The 24434-nt window shown below is 35.8% G+C and overlaps 1 protein-coding gene and 1 pseudogene across 4 annotated transcripts in view; both read left to right on the top strand.

Moving 5' to 3' along the window:
- The window catches only part of SNX13 (sorting nexin 13), a 153392-nt gene that overhangs the window by 29369 nt on the left and 99589 nt on the right, over positions 1 to 24434 (top strand). For all 4 annotated transcript variants that reach the window (XM_067042605.1, XM_059073776.2, XM_059073775.2 and 1 more), the window contains 4 exons: positions 13068 to 13180; positions 17314 to 17416; positions 20246 to 20335; positions 21392 to 21513. In XM_067042605.1, the coding sequence (XP_066898706.1) occupies positions 13068 to 13180; positions 17314 to 17416; positions 20246 to 20335; positions 21392 to 21513 (428 nt within the window). The remainder of the gene's footprint in view (positions 1 to 13067; positions 13181 to 17313; positions 17417 to 20245; positions 20336 to 21391; positions 21514 to 24434) is intronic.
- On the top strand, positions 22063 to 22727 carry LOC131762915 (protein lin-28 homolog A pseudogene; annotated as a pseudogene).

Raw genomic sequence — 24434 nt, 5'->3', positions numbered from 1 at the left:
CTGTTTTTCAGGAAAAGTCAAAAATCCTGATTTTTATGTGATTTTTAAAAAATGTTTATTGAATTAAAAAAATACTATGCTGGCAGTTTTTGATCCCTTTCTCAAACTTTAAATTCTTTGTAACAGAGACCAACCATCATCACCTACTGAGCTGTTTGAGGTGTGTTTGGTTCTCTTGCATTCTAGGGTAAGAGAGGAAACTTGACTTGGAAGCCTCAGAAGACTAGTGGAAAAGGAGAAAGGCTCAATCTCTTGATTTGGACGATTGAGTAATAAAGGGTCATGAAATCAGATGGACTGACTCCTATCCCATCTGCACTAAGTATTCTGGTAATGAATCCTCCCTATTTTCAGCTCCTTATTTGCTGAGGTTTTGATCCTGGGCGCCATGATCAGTGATTTGCAAATGGAGTGTTTAGTTAGGGAGGATATTTTTCTATTATTTTATCAGGCATATTTAAGTACAAAATTAAACACACACACCCACCCCCATCCCCACACCCAGCTTCGCTGTTTTGCCACCAGAATGTAACCCACGTGAATAATAATGTTTCTGTCACTTGGTGGGTTTCAAGTTCTGAACACCTGATTTACTGAATGTACTCAAAGTATAATTTGTTAGGGCTTACTGTATTTATTTATTTTTGTTGAGTCAAAGAATTTTTATAGAAAATCTCCTTATTCCGTAGGAAAATCAGGGAGATATGTTGGAACTGACCTTTGGATTTTCTGTTTGTTCTCCATGGGAAGGAAAAGTAATGATTCCTGCAAGTGGAACTTTCATAGTTTTGAGTGCGCATGTTCCCTTTTAGCAACAGCTTTCCCTTGTAAATAAATTCCATTTGTTTAAAAATTAGATCTCACAAGTAAAAATTATATTTAAAAAACTGTGCCACAAGATGTTAGAATTTGATTGTTGATTCTTGATCTAATTGGCTTTTGATCACACTAGAGTAGATTATGAGAGGAATTCATACACTAGGTATCCTGAATAAAGACAGTGTGATTTTCTTTGGGAGGAGGGAAGTCTAGGTGGAGGTAGTTGAAGTATGTGCTAATGTATTACGTCAACTAAAATTCTGATCATCAAACAATTTTCCTTGATTATATGATACATATTTTGTGTATGTTTATAGTTTCTCTTAAGGTTTTCTGTATCAGAGATGTTGACCTCTTGTTTCCTGTTCTAAGATGAGAGATTATGAAATCTATGAAATGAATCTAAATAGTTAAATCTTTTTTTTAAAGGACACATTTAAAAAAAATTATTTATTTTACTTTTTAAAATTTTTGGCTGTATTGGGTCTTCGTTGCTGTACACGGGCTTTCTCTAGTTGCAGAGAGCGGGGGCTACTCTTTGTTGCGGTGTGTGGGCTTCTCATTGCGTTGGCTTCTCTTGTTGCGGAGCAGGGGCTCTAGGTTTGCGGGGTTCAGTAGTTGTGGCACTCGTGGACTCTAGAGCATAGGCTCAGTAGTTGTGGCGCGCCGGCTTAGTTGCTCCAGGGCATGTGGGATCTTCCCGGACCAAGGCTCGAACCCGTGTCCCCTGTATTGGCAGGTGGATTCTTAACCACTGCGCCACCAGGGAAGCCCCTAAATAGTTAATTTTAACATTATGTAAAAATAGGTTTCTTTTCATTTTAATAAAGTTGAATGAATTTTGAGCAGTTTGACGATTGAGTTTCATACTTTTGTGCATTCATAATGACTATGACGGTGTATCAGTTTATTATAATTCATGACTGGTGCTGTCTTGTTATTTTCTCCCGTTGTAAAATCATCTTGTATTTGTGATTATATGTAGTTTTTTAAGACTTTTTTAAAAGAGCAATTTTAGATTTATAACAAAATTAAAAGGAAAGTGCAGAGAAGCTTCTAATTTTAATGAAGTCCAGTTTATCAGTTATTTTTTTCATGGATTATGTCTGGTGTTATATCTAAAAATGCATCACCATACGCAAAGTTGTCTAGGTTTTCTCCTAAGTTTTCTTCTGGAGTTTTATAGTTTTATGTTTTATATTTAGGTCTCTGTCCATTTTGAGTTAATTTTTGTGAAAAGTATAAGATCCGTGTCTTAGATTAATTTTTTTTTTCGTGGATGTCTATGACAGCACCATTTGTTGAAAAGATTGTATTTGGTTATGTGTAGTTTTTGGAAACTCTTGAATAGTGCATTTATCTCTCACAACTTACTTTGTTGCCATTTATAAATGGAATCTTTAAATATATTTACACGTAAAAGTATAAATAGCCTTGAGCATTAGGCTTAAAAGTTCAGTAAACAAATGATATTCTCTGTCCTACTTTTGAATGAAAGATTACTTCCCCTGTGGCACACTCTTATGTAGTGTTAGCAGTTGTGAATCTTTGTTCACTTGGAATTTTAATTTTTGGAAATTACCAAAACTTTAGTAAATCAAGTGAGTAATTAATTTCGGGTAATACCATTTTGATGGAAAGAGTGGGTAACTGAAAAGAAACTTTTTATTATGGCACTTACCACATTTGTGTTATCATTACATGTGTATTTTACCTTTTTAGTTTATGAGCGTTTTGAGGGCAGAAACTGCCTTATTAATCTTTGTATAACTAAGGCCCAATACATGGTTATCTAATTGTTATAGGATCAGTGTAACCCCTCCAAATAATTATTTTGAAAGGCAGTAGTTCTTATTTAAAATAAATACATAACCCACACATAAAATAGGATATTAAAACACATTACTCACAGAAGTTCCATATTTAAAAGAATCTTTTCTTAATTGAATAGCCAAGTGTATATTGCTCTACTATCAACTAGTCACAGGAAATTTTTAATCTCAGTTTAATTCTCTGGGCTGTGAACATGTAGCATGTTTGTGTGCTGTTTATTTCCTGCATTGGTTCCTTAAGAAATGCAAGTGCATTCATTATGTAAGTGAATTTTGTGATTATTGTGTGTATTTTAAAAAACGTTTTTAGTGAAAAATTTTGAACTTTACAAGTAGAAGGATTAGTATAATGAACTTCCTCTGTCACGCCCAGTTTAGGCATTTACCAACTCATGGCTAATTGTATTTTGTCTATATCCTTTTTCACTTTTCCTCTACTGTCCACTTCCAGAATTATTTTGAAGCGTATTCCAGATACGTGATTTCATCTTTAAATATTTCATCATGCATCTCTAAAACATAAGGGTTCTTTTTGTTATAACATAATAACTGGTACCATTCATTATTTAAGCTAAAAGATAAGCAGTAACTTGTTAATGTCATTAAATATTCAGAAGATGTTTAGAATTACCCAGTTTCTCTTCCTTCTTTCTCTCCTCATTCTTCTTCTCCTTTTTCCACTGTATTTTTGTTAAAATCAAGTTGAATAAGCTCTGCATATTGCAGTTTTAACCCACAGGTTCTCCTTAACTTTCCTCTTCCCTCCTCTTTATTTTTTTTCCCTTTGCCCTTTATTTGTTGAAGGAATTGGGTCTTTTGCCCTTTAGTGTTTCCCACAGTCTGAATTTTGGTAAGTTCATCTCCATGATGTAACATTTTCTCGGTCTTCTGCTTTTCCTCAGTCAGATTCAGGTTCGAGTCCCCCCACCCCAGCCCCACAAAACTCTCTGATAGATGGCGATGTGTATTTTTATTTCAAGAGGCATTCTCCGCCCCCTCCATCCCTCCCTTGCACGTGTTAGACTGGTAGCTGCCTAAATATGTTAGGGATTGCAATATGGCAATATTCTGTCATTTCTTCTTCTTATATGGATTTTTTCCTTAAAGAGAAACCGATTTTTCGTCAACTCTGTGATTACCCTGATAAATGCCTAATTCTCTACCACTTTTCAAAAAGAGCTGGTTCTTAGAACCCTTCAAAGGTGATCAATGAAATTTAAAAATCTTTCTATGATTTCATGAACTCAAATATTTGAAGTGCTCCAATACATTGCAGTTGTTAGTGTTAGTGATTCCATCTTTAGCCAGGTGAAGCCTCTTCAGGTTGTCTGCGGAGTTCTGACATATTCTTAGTAATCTTTGGTAGCTTTCTGGTATGGCAAAGTGTTCCAGGCCCATCTTAAACTCAGTTCCTGCTCCAGACTTGGAATCAGCCATTCCTCCAACAGCCCTAGTTCGTTTTAGTGGAACTATCAACACTATTTTTTACTGAAGAAATGATTCATAGTAAAATTACTATATTGTAAAATCAGTTGATTTGCTTTCTCTGTGTGGTTATTCCACATTGTTAACATATTCAGTTAGATTTTTAAATTTCACTTTGCTTTTGAATTTTAGAGATTGCTTTTGAACTTCTTTTTATATGTAAAATATTTATACTGATAAAAAGTCAGATTTACAGAGCAAGGTATTTTCAGTGTCTAGTTCTTATCCCTGTCCCCTTTACCCCATTTTCTCCATTCCTTAGATTGTCATTTAAAAAAAATTCTGTATATCCTTATATTTAAAAATAATAAGCAAATGTTTATAAATTTATAACTCTCACCCTCCCTTTCTTAGATGAATGATAGCTATATATGCTTTCTTTTACTGGTATGTTATTGAATTAAAAAAATAATCAGGGTAAGTATACTGATACAAAAAAATTTGTTCAAAATGCCCAGGATTGGTATTATTTTTCTGATATCTTGATGGATTCTTTTAGTTCACATAATTAGAAATGTAGCTGTCTTATTCTTTGGTAGCTTTAAAAATTTTGCTTTAATCAGTTATTTTTAAGGGAATACTTTTCCTTTTTGTATGTTATCTATATATACATGTATACATACATACGTATTTGTTTAGGAATGAGACTGATATATATGTAAATTAAAAATCAACATTTATGGGCTTCCCTGGTGGCGCAGTGGTTGAGAGTCCGCCTGCCGATGCAGGGGACGCGGGTTCGTGCCCCGGTCCGGGAAGATCCCACATGCCGCGGAGCGGCTGGGCCTGTGAGCCATGGCTGCTGAGCCTGCGCGTCCGGAGCCTGTGCTCCGCAACGGGAGAGGCCACAACAGTGAGAGGCCCGCGTACCGCAAAAACAAACAAACAAACAAAAAAAATCAACATTTATCTGTCAAATGGAAACATTTATAAGGAAAATAATCTATTTTATTTCTCTCTTTTTTAAAAAACATCTTTATTGGCGTATAATTGCTTTGCAATGGTGTGTTAGTTTCTGCTTTATAACAAAGTGAATCAGCTATACATATACATATATCCCGAGATCTCTCCCTCTTGTGTCTCCCTCCCATCCTCCCTATCCCATCCATCTAGGTTAAACGTTTGTTTTAAAAAGTCTTTACTATGATTTTTTGCAGTTTTTAAAATTATTATTTTAATTTTAGTTTATTTTTTATTTATTTTTGGCTGGGCTGGGCCTTTGTTGCTGTGCATGGGCTTTTAGTTGTGGAGAGCGGGGGCTACTCTTTGTTGCGGTGCGCGGGCTTCTCATTGCTGTGGCTTCTCTTGCAGTGGAGCACAGGCTCTAGGTGCACGGGCTTCAGTAGTTGCAGCATGTGGGCTTGGTAGTTGTGGCTCATGGGCTCTAGAGCGCAGGCTCAGTAGTTGTGGCACTTGGGCTTAGTTGGCTCCGCGGCATGTGGGATCTTCTGAGACCAGGGATCAAACCTGTGTCCCCTGCATTGGCAGGCAGATTCTTATCCACTGCGCCACCACGGAAGTCCTGCAGTTATTTATTATTAAGGCACAAAAACATTATGTATAACTAGAAAAATACAGCTTCTAAAAAAACACCTTTGATTAATTTATTTCAGCTTTGTGTATGTACTGGACCTTTTATCAGGAAACCTTGTTAACATGGTTTTGCAGTTGGAGGCTTTGAGTCTACTAGAAGCCTGTCAGGACTGTTCTTTGCTATACTGCTCCATCCACATTTTAAATACTTTTATTATTCTTTATAAGGGAAAGCATTCAGTAAATACAGTCCTTTGTTTTTTCAGTACTGTAATTTCTTTTAGACTCTTAATTCCAGTGATCCCCAATGAATGGGCTGTGGCCTGGGGAGGGGTTGTGCAGCCTAACTTAGTTTGTATCCTGAAAAAAGAAGTGCATATGAATGTACCTGCTATTGTTTCAGACTGTATAGTTATTTTGTAATTGATGGTATCTAGTTTAAAAAACACTGAAATAATGGTAGCTTTTTTTGTTTTCTTGTATTTTCTTCATCATTGGATGCTAGGAGTCCTAATTATGCAGTAGTCTATGATCTTTTATAACTACTGCTCGAATAAAACATTGACGGGTTTGTTAAAGTAGTTACCTACATGTGTACATAATTAATTCTCGAAAGTATATTAAAGTTGAACAATAGATTTCTGTTTTAAGGGAGAGGGTTCTGTTACCAAAGAACTAAAAATACATGGGGCTGGTGTATATGTGTGTATATAACCTAATTATTCTGGGAACCCCTAGTTGAGAGAGAGAGGATAATCTCCACAGGTATCCAGTGGCCATTATCTTTGCCAGCTGGGCAGTTAGCCATCTTGGAGACAAGGCCCTCTATCCCTCCTGGCTCAACAGCTGGATTGAAAATGTGCACCGATTATCATGCTAGTCTTTAATCATCCTCACAAGGATATACTAGGTATCTTAAATACATGTGAGTGGAAGAGGATCTTTATTTCCGTGTCCCAGGACTATGAAAAGAGGGGTTTGGGGACCAACTTAGGTAAATGTACTGATGATCCCTGTGTGGCTGCCTCTCCGTAGCTGCCTCCCTGAAAGGGAAGTCGTGATGTAGGCTGATGTGTAGGGTATGTTGAGACAGTCAAAAGTATGTTACTTCTGTACATCAGTCCTATGGGAGAAAAAGGACCAAGCTCTTGGGAGATTTGGTGTTTTTTTGGAGGTTGGGGGCTTGGTGCGGGTTGTGCTGGTAGGAATGTATAACTCTACCTAAAGTCCTAAGGTGGGAGTGAGGGGCAGGACTTCAATTTAGCGTTCTTTTCTTTTTCACTTTCTCTTCCTCTTTTCCTTTTCTTGCCCTTTTTCCCCCTACCTTCTCTTTCCATTCCCTCCCTTATTTAATTTCTCTAGTTAGTAAATTAATTAATTAGTTCTATATTTAGTGAGCAGCTTCTTTGTAGCAGGCCTTGGTTAAATTATTATGTAATGTTGAATGAGCCAGAGTTCTGTGTCAGGAACACATTCTATTGAAATTACTTGGAGAAGAATTTCCAATTTATTATAGGTGGAATAAGGTGGAAGGAAAACAGTCTATAGTTTCAATAAGGCGACTCTTCTTATGGGTACTTGTTTTTGTTGTTGAGTTCTTTTATATAATTTCTCTGATCCAAGTTGGCACTGAAGTAATATCAGCTTTAGGATTCTCAGCCCTATCTGGCTGCCCTATGCCATGTAATGTGTTGAGACATATCAGGTGAATATAACTGAGAGTGGCTGACTCACTCTAGTAAGACTCTTATGAGAGTCCAAGGTCTGTTCTCTGGGAGCTCTGACAATCTGTTCTTCATGTGATCTATTAATATATAAAATAGCTGTTTGCACTTAGCCCCACTCTCCACACGTAGCCAGGAGAGTCTATGCCTAGTTCTGTATCCAAGTTACTTAATCAGTCTGCTTTAGATAGACTTGATTTGAGAGATGGTCTCACAGCTCAGCTCCTTCATTGTGCTAGTGTGAATTCTGGATCACAGAGTGGTTAGTGATTTTGCAGTGGTTACACAGAACATTAGTGGCAAACTGGAACCTGTAATTTCTGATTCTGTGCTTTTAGTACTGTATTCTGCTACCTTTCCTATCATATTGGGGTGTCCAAAGAGTGCCTTTGGTTTTTAAGTAAAAAGACACATTTTTCATTTTCACCAAGAACTGTATTGAACAGCGTATTCACCCTTTCGTTCCACTATGTTCTGCCATTTTCCAGGCAACTTCATAATTCCGTCTTCCAAAACTTTTTAACTTTCTGAGCAAAGAACTGTTCCAGGTGCCTTTTACAGTCTTCCAGGGAATTGAAATTTTTTCCATTAAGAGAATTTTGTAAAGATCTAAATAAATGGAAATCTGAAGGGGCAGATGAATCAGAACTTCCCAGCCAAGCCATAACAGTTTTTGCCTGGTCATCAAAGAAACATGCAGTCTTGCATTTATCCTCATGGAAGATTATGCTTTTTCTGTTGACTAATTCTGGATGCTTTTCGTCAAATGCTCCTTTCAGGTCGTCTAACTGGGAGCAGTAGTTGTTGGAATTAATCATTTGGTTTTCTGGAAGGAGCTCCTAATAGAGGACTCCCTTCCACTCCCTCCATATACATAACATCGTCTTCTTTGGATGAAGACCCGGCCTTTAGTGTGGTTGGTGGTGGTTCATTTCGCTTGCCCCACGATCTCTTCTGTTCCACATTATTGTACAGTATCCACTTTTCATTGCCCGTCACAATTTGTTTTAAAAACGGAACATTTTCATTATGTTCAAGTGGAGAATCTCATGTAGATATACGGTTAGAAGTTTTCTTTCACTTAACTTATGTGGCACCCAAACATCAAAGCAATTAACATAACCAAGCTGGTGCAAATGATTTTCAGTGCTTGATTTGGATATTTTGAGTGTGCCAGCTATCTCCCACGTGGTATAATGTTGATTGTTCTCACTTAATGTCTTGATCACTGTCCACTTCAACTGGTCTACCCAACCATGGAGCATTGTCCAGTGAGAAATCTCCAGCACGAAACTGTGCAAACCACTTTTGACCCATTCAGTCAGTCACAGCACTTTCTCCATACACTGCACAAATCTTTATTTACGTTTCAGTTGTGTTTTTACCTTTCTTGAAATAATAAAACATAATATGCCAGAAATGTTGCTTTTTTTCTTCCATCTTCATTATTAAAATGGCTATACAAAAATTCACCAATTTTTGTAAGTCTTTTTTGAAAATGCACGCTGATAGGACAGCTGTCACATACAATCTAACAAAATTGTTTCAAATGAAGTTGAAGACAGCTAAGTGCTACTGGAGCTGTCTTGCGGGAAAAACTGAACGAACCTTTTGGCCAACCCAATAAAAGTCTGTGATGAGGATGAAATGAGATAAATGGTAGTATGAATTGATAGGCATAAAATATCACAATGTAAATTATTTCCATTTGCTTTCTACTATCAGGAGGCATTTAAGATTTTTTACATTGTCACTTCTCAATTTTAAGCATCTTGGCAGCAGGAGTAATTTTTTAATGTCTTTGTGTGTCCCTCTGCCCAAGGCCAAACTGACACATATAAGAACCAGGGCATGCTAATAAAATTGATACCCTTTGAAACTGAAATTATTTTCATTATTTGTAGATAAACTGATTGTCTAATAAAAATTATACTTTATATTTATGTACTTGATACTCAAACCAGGAATTTATTACATTTATTGCAAATAGTGTTCTGACTGATGTCTTGGGAGGCATATTAAGATGATGAATATTTAAATAAAAGAAAGCACTCATTTATGATTTTGACTTTTTTTCTTATTGTGAGTTTTAATTTCAGGCAGTTGCCAGCTGACAAATTTTAAGGTTCATTAAGGAGTCAGGATTTGAGTAGGATCAAATCCCACTCTCATACTAACTGTGTGACCTAGGGCCATTTAAAAAAAAAACTTCTCTGTGTTTTACTTTCTGTGTTGTTAAACTAGGGATAATAATAACGATTAAGCTAAAATTGACCACTAGACCATGGGCTTATTTACTCCCCAAAAAACCATGTAACGTAGGTGAGGAAATGAAGGCGTGGAGTGGTTACACAGCTAATAAATAGTAAAGGTGAGATTTGTACTCAGATAGTTTCACTCCAGAGTTCATATTTTTTGAGCACTATGCTGTATTACCTTCTTGATTACTTCATAAGTTGTTCTGAGGAGTAAATGAGATAGGTATATAGAATACTTGCTACAATTTTGATTTTCAGAGGTTTTGGGTTCTGGAATTGTAAGGTTTTGTGGACCTAGAGGCTAATTTAGGAGAATTATAAATATATAATTGTCCTTAGTTCTGAACAGTTTTGGTAGCTTATTAGAAATAAAAGTATCACAGACCTTACCCCAGATATAATGGATCAGAATCTGCATTTTAAGAACCTGCATTTAAGATTCTTAAAGTCTGAGAAGTACTGCAGTAGATGATCATGAAGGTTTCTTCCATCTCACAGTTGGTGTGTCGGTGATTTTAGGGAACCAGACACATGGATATTTCAGTGTTGATTATTGTGTTTGGAGAAGAAAATATTAACATATCAAGTATTATTTTAATGTAAATCACTGTGAAGTGGATTTATTTATATTTTTTGGCTTCCATTCTGAATTTGTAAAAAGTTTCTGATGAAGTTCAAAATTTTTCTAAATTTTATCATCCTGTATCATCTTAGGAAATAATTAGAACTCAGAAATTTTAAATGGTTTTAGATCAAATGTTCTTCTTAATCTCACCAGTTAAGATTATAATATTAGCCAAATATGTAAATGGGAACACTAACTATAATATGAAACTTTCTTAATTTTGGACAGTTCTCTATTCTGGTATTTCATTGAATAGTTTAATATTTGAAGTTATGAGATTAACCACAAAACAAAAGAGCACCTGACTTGCTTGATTAGAAATGTTTAATTTTATTAGTCCCTGGAATGTAGAAATTCCTCTCAGACTTAATTAAAGAAAGGTTCTTCTCCATAGATTTTTGTTTTTTTCATGTGACAGTAATGTCTGTTTTGTTCACTGTTAAATCAGTAGCATCTGGCACGTAGCTATTCACAAATATTTGTTGAATGAATAAGAGTTTGTTTTTTGATGACTTTTGTTGCCATTTTCAAATGAGTAAGAAGAGACTTGTAAGATTCTGAAAATTTGAGTTTTTAGACAATTGAGCATCTCCCCATGTTAAATAATTGAGTTAATAATCTTTCCCACATTATATAATTGTGATTCTTTTTTGAAATTTTAATTTTTAAATTTCTTTAATTGATAGTCAAACAGTTGGAGCCATAGCACATTTATATAGTTTAGAGCAAACACCTGGTTAAAAAATATAGAACATTAGAGTATTGAATATTTGAGAAGCCCCCTGTGTGTTGTCCTCCAGTTGCATGCTCCCTTCTTTCCTTTATCTCCAGAGATAGCCATTTTGCTTGGATTCATTGTTCAAACCTCTGAATAGATCCTTAAACAGTAAGTTGTTTAGCTATGAAAAATGGCTAGCAAGCATAAATATAACTTTGTAAAGAAAGAGTAATATTGCTAATATTAGGTCAAATATCATTGAAGAAGGTAGGCTGGATAAAGTGTCTGGGTCATAGTCTGGTCTGAGCTTTCCTGAGAGTTTGGAAGAACTCTTTTCAGGAAAGTCAGTGGAAAAGGTTTTGAATGAATCTTGGGAAATAGCATCTGTTTTTTATAGTTGGCCATCTTGCAGTACTAGTGTAGATCAGGTACTGGATGTTCAGCAGAACTATCGTCAGAGGGACTGATATGTTCTGTACTTTATTCTAAACCACCATGGCCTACTTTCAGCTCTTGGAAAGAAGTCAGGGGAGACCACTTCTATAGGTGCAATAGTATCCCCAGCTGATTCAAGGAGGAGATCATGAAGGCAGGGTAGAAACATCAGTAGGCATTCTGTCCTCTGGTTAAAAAGATATGGCCAGGATGAGGAAAAAAGGTAATAAAAATACAAATGAACAAGAATTGTGTAGGCCTTATATAGAAGAAATTTTAAAAAGACCCTTCACCGAGGGACATAGAAGACATGAATAAATGGAAAAATATTATTTGGGGATAGGAAGACTATTATAAATTTTCCTTAAATCTTATCTAAGATTTCTGTTCATGTGTCACTTAATGATGGAAAGCTTCTTAGATCAACCACATACAATTGTTTTATTTTTCTCTTTAGCATTTATCCCCATCTGATATATATTTACTTATTTATATGTCTTTTTTCCTCTTCTGGAATGTAAACTTAAGAAGGTATGTAAATTAATGAGGGTGTGCTTGTTGTTCTTCCCTTACGAAAACCTAGATTTATGAGGGTATATTTTATTCCTTGTGATATCCCCAGCACTTTGAACTTACAGCACATAGGAAGCAGTCAGTGACTGGTGAATGAATGAATGAATGAATAAATAAGTAAAACTGTGCTTTCTCTCATAGTCCATAGCACTTATTGTCTATTCCATAGTTTTTTGGTCATTAAGTTCGTTCAGTTTAGCATCTTATAATGCTTTCTATTATTTTCTTTTGGTTCAGTGTCTAATTGTTTCATTCCTGTAAGACATTCTTCTCTGGGCTTCTTGATGGCAGGAGTGGGACAAATGCATCCTTTGTGTACCTCACAGTACAAGGCAAATGGATATAGGAACTTGTTGAACTGAATACATTTATTTATTTCATAATGACTTAAATTGCTAAAATCCAGTTTGCCTTCAACAAAAGGAGTATTTTTAATAGATAATACAGTATAATTCTAAACGAAATAGGGAAATAGGATGGAGAATTTAGAGATGTTTTGTTGAGCTCGTAAATTTTGGTAACGGGAAGTTGGAAGTTGTACAGTTATAATTTTACAAATTTCTGTACACAATTTGAGTATATAAAAGTATAATTTTTAGTGAGACATAGGTTTTTTACCTTGAAATTTTAATTTTTAAGAAGTCTCATGCTGTAGTTTTAAGATGAAATATAAACAAGTACAATCTGTTGTCTACTTAAGCTTTCAAACATGCTTTTGCATATATAAGTGTATAAATGTTTTTATTATACTTTATCACTTTTCATGTCATTCAACAATTTATGTAACTTGTTCATTTATATTGCCAATAGATTGTTTTTTAAATCATTGCTGATATGCTATAAATTTGTTTCTACATATAGATTTTGTATATTGTTTCTGAGATATAAATTTCCAAGAATGTACCTAACACTTTCAAAAGTAAATATTTTTAAAATTACTGAAACAATACCATGAATGCTTAAAAGGAGAAACATAAACTATGTAAAAGTTTTGTTGATTCTTTTCTAGTTCCTATGGAAAATTATTTATTTATTAAAAAGATTTTTTTTCCTGCTTTATTTCAGACCAGTCTGTCCATATGGGGATGGGGAAGCCTTGGCATTGTCCTTTCTCTAATAACGTTTGGACCCTTTGTAATATTTTATTTGGCATTTTATATCCTCTGCTTTGTGGGTGGGTAAGTATTCTCAATGATAATTTTATAATTCATGTCATGTTCAGTTGTTCAAAGTGGAAACAAATGACCATGAGACCTCAATAAGAAAAAAAATGATCATGAGAAATGGCAGTATGATTTATTTGTGAATGCTATTTTTGCAAATTGTTTTTACCAAAGTTAAAAATAGTAAAATTAAGATACCTATAGAAATAAAAACAATGATGATTATGATTTGTACCAGCAATATGGGTCATCATCTTCAAAAATAAATTTCAGTTTCTGATGATATAAACTTTTTGTGTAACTTGAAAAGTTTTTTAAGATTTTTTTATTCCTTTTGGTGTTATTTCTCCTTTAAGATTGAAATTTTCTTATCTATTATAATAATAAGATAAATAAGTTAAATTGAGATGACACATCAAGTTTTACAGACTAGAAGATGCTGTTTCATTGATTAGACTTCAGACACTAATGTTAATTATTATGTTAATGTTAATTATTGTGTTAATTATTTCCCTTAGTGAATGCTGTCATTTTGTTCTAGAAAATTCCAACAAACACCTGATTTTGCCGTGTTCTCTTCATGGTTATTTGGTTTACAGTGTTTATGCTTTACCTTGAGTTGATAAAACTTTACAGGAGAGGTATCAGTCATGATTTAGTACAGCTTCCTATGTAGAACGTTTGTTATCAGATATGAATTATATGTAAGAAAATGTATAAACAAGAGAGATGCTTGCTACTTAGATACTCTGAACAAGGTAGTTTAGCTGAAATGAGCATTTTGTTGTTAATGTTTATGTGTGTATGTATATATATATGTGTATTTGTGTATATGTATAATACATTTATGTAATTATTTGTGCAGTGAATACCTATGAGTTCTTTCAAAAAAATCTTTTGAGACCCCAAATATTTGGAGGAATTGTTTGAGCCTATAGGTTTAGAGGACTTAGCTGAATTGAATAGCATATATAAACTGTGGCCTGAGTGAGACTGTATAAGACACTGAAGGGATGGCTTCTAAATATATCTACCACCTGTCACATTTTTCAGGTTATGAGTTTGAAAGTCATGTGTAACCATTTTATAGGGAGGTCACCCACTGATTGTTGAACAAGTGAGAATTAATTTAACTGGGAAGCTACATCAAGGACTATTCATAAAACTGTATTTTATATTTTATTTAATACTTTCCTTATAATTGCTTGGATATGGTATTATGTACTGAGACAATTAAGAAATAAGCCATAGGAATCAGATAAATGGAGTTCTGAATATCTTTATTGATTATAAAGATGATTGAAGACTTACAGATCTGCAGCCTTTTGGGCTTCCTAAATTACATTCTTTAGTCACAAATTAAGGCCAGAGCTGCATGGTTGCACCACTCCCCCACAAGGTCATGGCTGCTTTTATTGATTGGAAAGGAAATTGAGGAGATATTTCTCTCACAAAGGAAAGATTTATTTTATTTCACTAATTGAATAAGCCTTTGGCAAAAGTGAGGAAGGATTTCAGAATATTTTACAATACTTCAGAAAGGGAAGAAATTGCAGCATTACAGATGAAGGTAGAGGGGTGAGAATCATTTCTCTTAGACTCAACTGCTCCATATAAAATTTGGGAAAGGGAAAAGGGTGACGAGTCCATTCATTTAGAAGTCCCAGGAACCTTTGTTGTTCCCTTTTTGAGTCTGCTAATTTATTAAGGAATAATTTCAAGAAAGTTTTTGGATATTTGTAAAGTTCTGTGAAATTTTTTAGTTAAGTTGGGATATTGGTCGGTGTGGGGGGGCCACTAAAAACTCTTTAGATAATATTAAGTCACATGAAAGGATATGAAATTCCAAGTTCATGTTATGTCATAAATTGATTTGATATTCTGTTCCAGACTACTGATGTCAGGAAATATAGTGCCACAGTAAGGGGACTTCAATTTATATACTAACAAGCATCCCAGAATCATCTCAGAGGATTAGTTAATTAAGCATTCCCAGGTTACTCAGTTACAGTCAGTGAGTATCACAATTCCTGAGTCAAAAATCTTTCTAATTTTGGCTCTTAATTATGAAGAATGATTGTCCTTTTTTTAATGTAGCTTAATATAGTTTAGTGCCTTATGAATTTTAAGAGCAAAAATAGGCTTTTATATATCAATCTTAAAATAGTTATATTTCATATAACTAAAAATCATTTCTTAGTTTTTAGTGTTTTTTTGTTTTTGTTGTGTAAGTTTTAAAGATTTGTTTTTGTTCTTTTTCCTAGTTAAAATGCAAGTCAGAGAGGAATTAATACATTTTCTTATGGAAACTATCTTTTTTTTGGCTAGTAAAACTTAAGTTTTTGAGTTCTGCAGTTTACCTGTATACAGTGTTGATAATGTATATATTTTGCTTGTAGTCAAAGGTAATCCCTTATTTTCTAATATAAAGAAACCCTTTGGAAAGAAAAGCACTCAGAAATTTTTGGGTTTTGGGTTTTTGAATTTTGGTGTTTTTTTTTGGTTGTTATTTTGGGATACCTTCAATACTGATATGAGTCATTTAATGGCATTCTGTTATGTTTGTTTGGTTATGCAATCATTTGTAGCACCTGTTTTTACTTAAACCTCAAGGCTGAAGCTATTAATTAGGTTCTTTCTGAGATCATACTATTCCTTAGCTTACTTTCCTACTGTCACACTGTGGGCAAAGGTGAACATTTAATCAGTTTATTTTATGATAATGTTTTTAGAAATGCATTGCTAACTTAATATCAGCATTTTATTGTGTCTAAATATGCTTACAGCTAGGTAAAACTGAAATACAAGACCAACCTGGTTCTTAATAATGTCAGATACAACACAGATATGTGAAATTTACTGATAATTCTGAGGCCAGCCTTTTAAAAAAGAAACAGAAACAATTGATGACATGAGTTGATTTGACTTTATCTGTTTCTCCACCCTCCTCCTTGCTTTTGTGGTGCCTGTACTGAAGAGTGGTGAAATGGCAGATAGCCACAAAAAGCAGAGGACCTTGAGAATCTTCCTTTCAGTAGCTAAGGCTGACTGTGTTTAATTTTTTACTGTTCCCTTCTTGTCACTGCACCGTTCCTTCCTTCCTTCCTTCCTTCCTTCTGTCTGTCCGTCCGTCTGTCCATGTTGGGTCTTCGTTGCTGCACATGGGCTTTCTCTAGTTGTGGTGAGCGGGGGCTACTCTTCATTGCAGTGCATGGGCTTCTCATTGCAGTGGCTTCTTTTGTTGTGGAGCACGGGCTCTAGGGCACACGGGCTTCAGTAGTTGTGTCACGCGGGTTCAGTAGTTGTGGCACACAGACTTAGTTGCTCCGTGGCTTGTGGGATCTTCCCGGACCAGGGATCGAACCTGTGTCCCCTGCATTGGAAGATGGATTCTTAACCACTGCACCACCAGGGAAGTCCCCAACTACACTCTTTCAATCGTAAGATTACTGTAAATCATTATAAAATTAAAATTTAATATTCTTTTATGGATTTCCTATCTACTTAGTAGTGCTTAGATTTATTTGATAAACTTTAAATGTAAGAAATACTGATAGCATTTAGTCAATACAAAGTATTCTAAACCAGTATTTATCTTACCTTGACTCTATAATTGTTTTAAAAATAATTAACTTTTGGGGATATATTTATATTTCTTTTTTAAATTCCAGTCTTATTTTAAACAAATCGTAAATTGGATCTTTTTTTCCTTGTATAGCCTTTGTTTATTCTGTATTCATAGTGGTAAGTTATATCTCGCTTTAATTAGTTAACAGAATTATAGAAATGTGTTGCATAGCTATAGATGTACATCTCATTTGTCTTTGTCTTTGGTTATTAGCTTGCCTACTTATTTAATGAAGGTTTATTTTCCTAAAGTTTGAAAATGTTGCCTGAGATTCTTTATGAAGTATATTGGATGAAAACTCATAAAGGCATTATTGTATAAATTCACAAAATGTTTATAGTTGTTTTAAACTTCAGAACTTAACAAAATCTGTCAATTCCTTGCCTCGCCAAAGTCACAAACTGACTTTTTAATGAATGGTAAGCCATCAATTAAATGTGAAAAATATATTTGGTAATAAATAGATGTGTTAAATTGTAGTGAAGTTTTGTTTTTGTATCTATAATTAAATTTCTTTCAGGGGTTTTGTGGTTACTCTCCTCTTTGGAAAAACAAACTCAGAGAAGTACCTAGAGCAGTGTGAACACTCATTTCTTCCTCCAACATCAACTGGGATTCCTAAGGTAAGAATGGTTAAGGAATGTGAAACCTTAAAGTCCTGCTGCATGCAGTGATGATAATGTGATCATCTTTATATGGCTTGGCAGATTTTCCTATAATTCACTAGTGCTCACTATAAATTTATGAGAAACTATCTGATCAGGCTTATAAAATGCATGTTAGATGTTAAAGGTGAGAATGCAAATTTGAGGAAAAGATAGAAATTTGGGGTCTTTTCCTGCTGTCTTAACTTAGAATTTCAATGCATCATGTGTATGACTTGTGGAAATGTCAATGAATATAGTGTTTTGAATGAAATAAATGCATAGGAACCAGAGGGAGGAAAATGGGCACTTTTTCTTTAACTCACTTGAAAAATAGAGCTTGCGATTAGGCTGTGCAGTTTCTGTAATTTTAATAACTCAAGTCCAATTTTATATTATCTTTCATATTCCTATTTTTCTATTCTTTGTTTTTCAATATCATACTCTATAAATAAAATTGGAATTGCATACTAGAAGTAGGCTTCAGATTCTCTTTGCCTTCAATTATTATTGTGGGATTAGGATGGTTTTTCTTGTATGAAGAGAGGCAAATGGTCTGGAGTTGACGCCAGTAACTGAATTTTACAATTATTAACTTATCCATTATGTGCTAATAAGACTTTCATATTGATAAATAAATACATTTTTTTCCAATACTTACTGTAACATTTTTTTCCAATACTTACTGTAACTTCGAAAGTTTTAAAGAAACTTACTTTTGTCTCTCTTTAAAACTCCCTTTAGTGTGTATTCTTTGAGTTTGCTCACAGATCTTTCTGAGGAAATGAACCTTGTTTTTTTTTAATTGAGGTATAGTTGACTTACAGTGTTGTGTTAATTTCTGCTGTACAGCAAAGTGACTCAGTTATATACATATGTACATTCTTTTTAAAAATATTCTTTTCCATTATGGTTTATCCCAGGAGATTGGATATAGTTCCTGTACTATACAGAAGGATCTCATTGCTTATCCATTCTAAGTGTAATAGTTTGCATCTACTAACCCCACACTCCCAGTCCACCCCACTCCCTCCTCCGCTCCCTCTTGGCAACCACAAATCTCTTCTCTGTCTGTGATTTTGTTTCTGTTTCAGAGATAGGTTCATTTGTGCCGTATTTTAGATTGCACATATAAGTGATATCATATATTGTTTGTCTTTCCCTTTCTGATTTACTTCATTTATATAATAAGATAATCTGTAGTTGCATCCATGTTGCTGCAAATGGCATTATTTCATTCTTTTTTATGGCTGAGTAATATTCCATTCTATATATGTGCCACATCTTTATATATTCATCTGTCGATGGACACTTAGGTTGCTTCCATGTCCTGGCTGTTGTAAATATAGCTGCAGTGAACATTTTGGTACATGACTCTTTTTGAATTATGGTTTTCTCAGGGTATATGCCCAGTAGTGGGATTGCTGGGTCGTATGGTAGTTCTATTTTTAGTTTTTTAAGAAACCTCCATACTGTTCTCCATAGTGGCTGTATCAATTTACATTCCCACCAACAGTGCAAGAGGGTTCTGTTTTCTCCACACCCTCTCCAGCATTTGTTGTTTGTAGATTTTCTGATGATGCCCATTCTAACTGGTGTGAGGTGATACCTCACTGTAGTTTTGATTTGCATTTCTCTAATAATTAGTGATGTTGAGCTTCTTTTCATGTGCCTACTGGCTATCTGTGTGTCTTCTTTGGGGAAATGTCTATTTAGGTCTTCTGCCCATTTTTCTATTGGGTTGCTTGTTTTTTTGCCTTTTCTTTTTGAATCATTTCCTAGCTTTCCATATTTTCCACTCACTTGAGCGGTACATAGAGAGGATGCAAAATATTTTAAGAATTAAGATCCTAAACAGTAATAAATCATAGTCAAGACTGGTTAAGTCTTTATAATCTATTTTTTAGTGTATGGTATAAAAATGGTGATTTTGATTGCTATTTCTAAAATGATTCATAAGTATATTTTATGAAAAAATCTTAGAGGTTGCATGTGATAACTCGAGACATATGTTTTTTATATGTATTTTTGCTTTGGTTTGTATTTTTAATTGAAGAGTGTCTTACTACTTTTCACCTGATTCCCAGGTCACTGGTCTTCCTGAAGACTACAGAGAAAAATTCATTTTCTTTAGTTGCTAAAAACCATCCCTAAGTAAAATTAATTAAAAATATGTTCATTTGGCAGCTGGTATACTGTTTTGGGCTGGGAGGGAGAAGGAGGAAATAGGGGTGTGTTTAATAAAGACAATTATTGGGCTTCCCTGGTGGTGCAGTGGTTGAGAATCCGCCTGCCGATGCAGGGGACACGGGTTCGTGCCCCGGTCCAGGAAGATCCCACATGCCATTGAGCGGCTGGGCCCGTGAGCCATGGCCGCTGAGCCTGCGCGTCCGGAGCCTGTGCTCTGCAACGGGAGAGGCCACAACAGCGAGAGGCCTGCGTACCACCAAAAAAAAAAAAAAAAAAAAAAAAAGACAATTATTAATTAGACTCACCTGAAACACTAACTTATGATTTTAAAGTTTCATTGAAATATGGCAATATTATATCTGATATTTTCAATTTCTCACATTCTAAATAATGTTTGCTGATAATTGTTTTTGGTGATAACACAAGATTATTTTCTGGATGTCTAGTTTTGTTAATTTGAGAAATAGTGTTTGCTTTATACCCGAGTCTCAAGAAATAAGGTTATTTATTAACTTGAAGATAATGACAGGGAAGTTACAATGAATATTTAGTTAGAAGTAAACTACAGAGACTTTAAATCAAGAAACTATGTAATAGAATATTATGGTTTCCTTTCAGTGCTTAGAAGAAATGAAACGGGAAGCCAGGACTATAAAGATCGATAGAAGATTGACAGGTGCCAATATAATTGATGAACCTCTCCAGCAAGTGAGTTTCAGTATGTGGTATTTGAATTCCATATGTTGTGTGCTAGGTGCATTTCTTTTGAAAATACTAAGGAATAATTTTTGCTATTTGTGTAATATGCTGGAAATTCATTATAATGCTGTCCTTGGAGTCTGTACATAAAGATGCTGCCTTACTTATGAACTTATTTATAATAAGGTGTTTGCTTAATATGATATTAAAGCCTTTTGGTTGAATTTGCATTTAGCAAAAAAAGTTTTTACTGACATCTGATAATGTTTCTAATTATTTTATAGTTAAAATGTTACTCTTAAGCTGATGAACAAGCTTAGTGGTTTGATAAATCAGATGTTTTTCCTACTAGTTTTATTACTTTTTAAAATGGATTTTATGGTTTCATTCAAAAATACTTTAAAAAATAGAATTAAAATTATTCTCCTCTAAAATATTTTTCAATTCTTGATTTTGTGATTATTACAAATAATGTATACTTTAAAATTGTAATACTATTTTTTAGATGAACCCCTATTTAGTTTGTCTGATTTACAAAAACATAATACATTAAACTGTATTATTTGCTATTTATTGGCTAGCAGTGTTGTTGGCAGCATCACCGGTATTAGAATTAAGTGAATTGTTATTTTTGTAATTTGATGCAATGAATCTGATGATATTCTCAAAAGAAAACATATTTCCAAGATTATTAGCGTCTCCTGACATTATTTTGCATCTCATTCCATCAAACTGATTAAAACTTCATTATGTTATAGCATTGGAAATTTATTTTTTCTGCAGGCTTCATCTTTAACTGAAATTGGGTGGGACGTCGCCATAGATAATTCTTTAATCTTTTAAAATATTTGGGCAGTGGATGAATTGGGCTACCAAAATAATTGAAAAATTTTTGAAATTTATTTTAGTATATTGTTGCTTTTTTAATGAAGGCAGTTATTTACCAGTACAATTTAGTATGTAGAGAATAAATATAAATAGCAAATAATCCTTTCAGGTTTTAGTTTGCCACTGTTACTTTTTAAATCCTAAAAAATTGTATTTTTTTCCATATTTTTGTTTTAGGTTATCCAGTTTTCCTTGAGGGATTATGTCCAGTATTGGTATTATACACTAAGTGATGATGAATCTTTTCTTCTTGAAATTAGGCAGACTCTTCAGAATGCACTCATTCAGTTTGCTACTAGGTAAGGTCACTGCATTGTATTCATGCAGAAAAATTTAAATATTGTTTGTATCAATAGGGCAAATAACTTTTAAATGGAAGGAGAAAATTGATTATTACAAGGTAAGTAGAACAGTAGATTATTATTGTGGGATAACTCTTAGATTTTAGAACTAGAGCCATAAAAACCTTTACTCCTTTACATTTACAGAATGTTTATCTTGACTAATCCCTGTTCTCTTAGTCTGTATGTCCATTTCTTCCTCAGGGTCCAGTTGTCCAGTCATGTGACTGTTCAAAGTCTTTCATCCCACTTACTGATAATACTTTTTTCCCCTCTTACCCAGGTACTCTTGTTCTGTTTTATTTTGTTTTTAGTTGCGTATCACTCCCTTATTGTCCTGTTCTGGAAATACGATTTAGTACAGTTATGCTCAAAATGAGTACTGGGCCAAGTGGCAGTGCCAAACAATTGGAACCTGATTCAGAAATCTGACACAGGCCTCCGGACTTCTCTGGGGCCAGCAGCCAGCCGACTTGGGGCCCGGGGCCGCGGGCTCAGCCGACTACCATGGGCTCTGTGTCAAACCAGCAGTTTGCAGGTAGCGGCACCAAGACACTGGAGGAGGCACAGGAGGATGTGGCCCGGGCGGCTGAGGAGCTGCAGCTGCTGCACGGAGCCGGCATCTGTAAGTGGTTCTACGTGCGCATGGGATTCAGCTTCCTGTCCATGACTGCCCGCACCAGGGTCTCACTTGACCCCCCGGTGGATGTCTTTGTGCACCAGAGTAAGCTGCACATGGAGGGCTTCCGGAGCCTGAAGGAGGGTGAAGCTGTAGAGTTCACCTTTAAGAAGTCTGCCAAGGGCCTGGAATCTATCCGAGTCACCGGCCCTGGTGGGGTGTTCTGTATTGGGAGTGAGAGGAGGCCCAAAGGAAAGAATATGCAGAAACGCAGATCAAAGGGAGACAGGTGCTACAACTGTGGAGGTCTAGACCATCATGCCAAGGAATGCAAACTGCCACCCCAGTCCAAGAAGTGCCACTTCTGCCAGGGAGCATCAACCATATGGTAGCCTCGTGTCCACTGAAGACCCAACAAGCTCCCAGCTCACAGGGAAAGCCAGCCTAGTTTCAGGAGGAGGAAGAAGAAATCAATAGCCCTGCCATGCTCCCAGAGGCCCAGAATTTAGCCACAGTGGGTGCGGGCTATCCGTTTGTGATCAGAAAGTTTTGAGGAATAGGGATCAATTGGCAGAGTGGAGAAAGTGGGAACAGGGTGGGTAGGGGGCAGCTGGCACTGCCATATATCTCAGGCCAGGGGCCAAAGTGTCACTCCCTCTTCCCTCTTTGTGGGGGGAAGCGGTGAGGCAAAGAAACTCCAATCATGCTTTATCCAAATGCATGTGAGGGCTTTGGGGGGTAACCCTTCCTGCATGCTTTATCTGAGTCTCCACCCCCAGAATCTCCAGCTTTTGAAAGTGGCCTGGATAGGGAAGTTGTTTTACTCTTCAAGAAGGATATGGAATAATATTTCCTGTGCCAGAGTGAAAAGATTAAGCATGAGACCAGATTGATGGACCCAACCCACAAGCCACTACATTCTGTGGCAGGAAATATCTCAGGGGTAAGGCAGGGTTTTCCACATCTTGTCTGCTCACAACCTCCTCCTGGGATAGAGTGCTGAGAGAACTGTCCCAAGCAGTGGGTTGTGATGATAGGGAAAAGGGGAGGTGAGGGAACAGCTGCAGACCTGCTGCTTCTAAGCTCACTCACACCCCATTCTGGGCCAATACAATTTTTTAAATTTGCTCCCTTGGATGACTGTACCTTGGGTCCCACTTTCTTCAGGATGCCAACTGCACTAGCTATGTGCGAATGACGTATCTTGTGCATTTTAACTTTTTTTTTCATAATATAAATATTCTGGTTTTGTATTTTTGTGTATTTTAATCTAAGGCCCTCATTCCTGCACTGTTCTCAGGTACGTGAGCAATCTCAGGGATAAGTTGGCAGCAGCTCCGGGTCTGCACAGCAGGAATACTTTTTGTTGCTCTATCACCAGAGAGAACTATTTGGAGCGTATAGCCTAGTGAACTACCTCATTTTTGCCAATTAGAGCTGGCTTTTCTGCCACAGTGTGCTCTTGAAACCCCTCCGTCTTCAATGTTTCATGGGAGACAAGGTTTTAACTGGGTTGCCCCGTGACTTGGTCTCCTTCTACTGAAAGATTGGAAATTGGTCTGAACAGGAAAAGGTGGTACAGAGAGGTTAGGAGAGGCTGGGCCAGGTAAAAGGTGCAGAGAGGGGAAGCCAAGATTAGGCAGAGGTCATCTGTATGTGTGATAAAGGATTCCTGTTCCAGACCTCTAATCCCAGGGCATAGGACTTGCTTTACATACCAGGTCCATCCTTCACTGGATTGGGCTAGGCCTAACATACACAACAGGGTGTATTGTATGTGTTTTTGTAAAAACTGTGAGTTGGTAAGGACAGGTTTTAAGAAAGATGCCTCTACCCATCTTGAGCTGCCCAGGGATGGATATATGAAGCAAGGACAAGATCCTTAACCTTTAACAAGTCTGGACTTTTCCTCCTTGGTTTCTAGAGAGACCATCAGTGATGGCTTCTTTGTGCTTCCCAGAGCCAGTGTCCTGCCCTGCTGCAGCAGTAATTAGTGTCATGGTAGCTAAAGGAGAAAAGGGGATTTCGTTTACATGCTGTGAGATCACTGCAAACCTACCTCAATGTGTTGTAACAGGGCAAATGCAATAGAACGCATTGGGTGATGTGTGTCTGATCCTGGGTTCTTGTCTCCCCCTATGGTTGCCCCCCTCTAGTTATTGTATTTGTCTGGGCTTCATAGGACTTCACAAGTAGCTGATTTGGTGATTGCTAGGTGGCCTAATTTGTGTAAATATAATGTGTTGGTCGTCTCCATGTT

This window comes from Kogia breviceps, chromosome 9, assembly GCF_026419965.1.
Source record: "Kogia breviceps isolate mKogBre1 chromosome 9, mKogBre1 haplotype 1, whole genome shotgun sequence".
NCBI lineage: Eukaryota > Metazoa > Chordata > Mammalia > Artiodactyla > Physeteridae > Kogia > Kogia breviceps.
The sequence above is the reverse complement of the archived record's forward strand: the minus strand, read 5'-3'. Positions and strand labels throughout refer to the sequence as shown.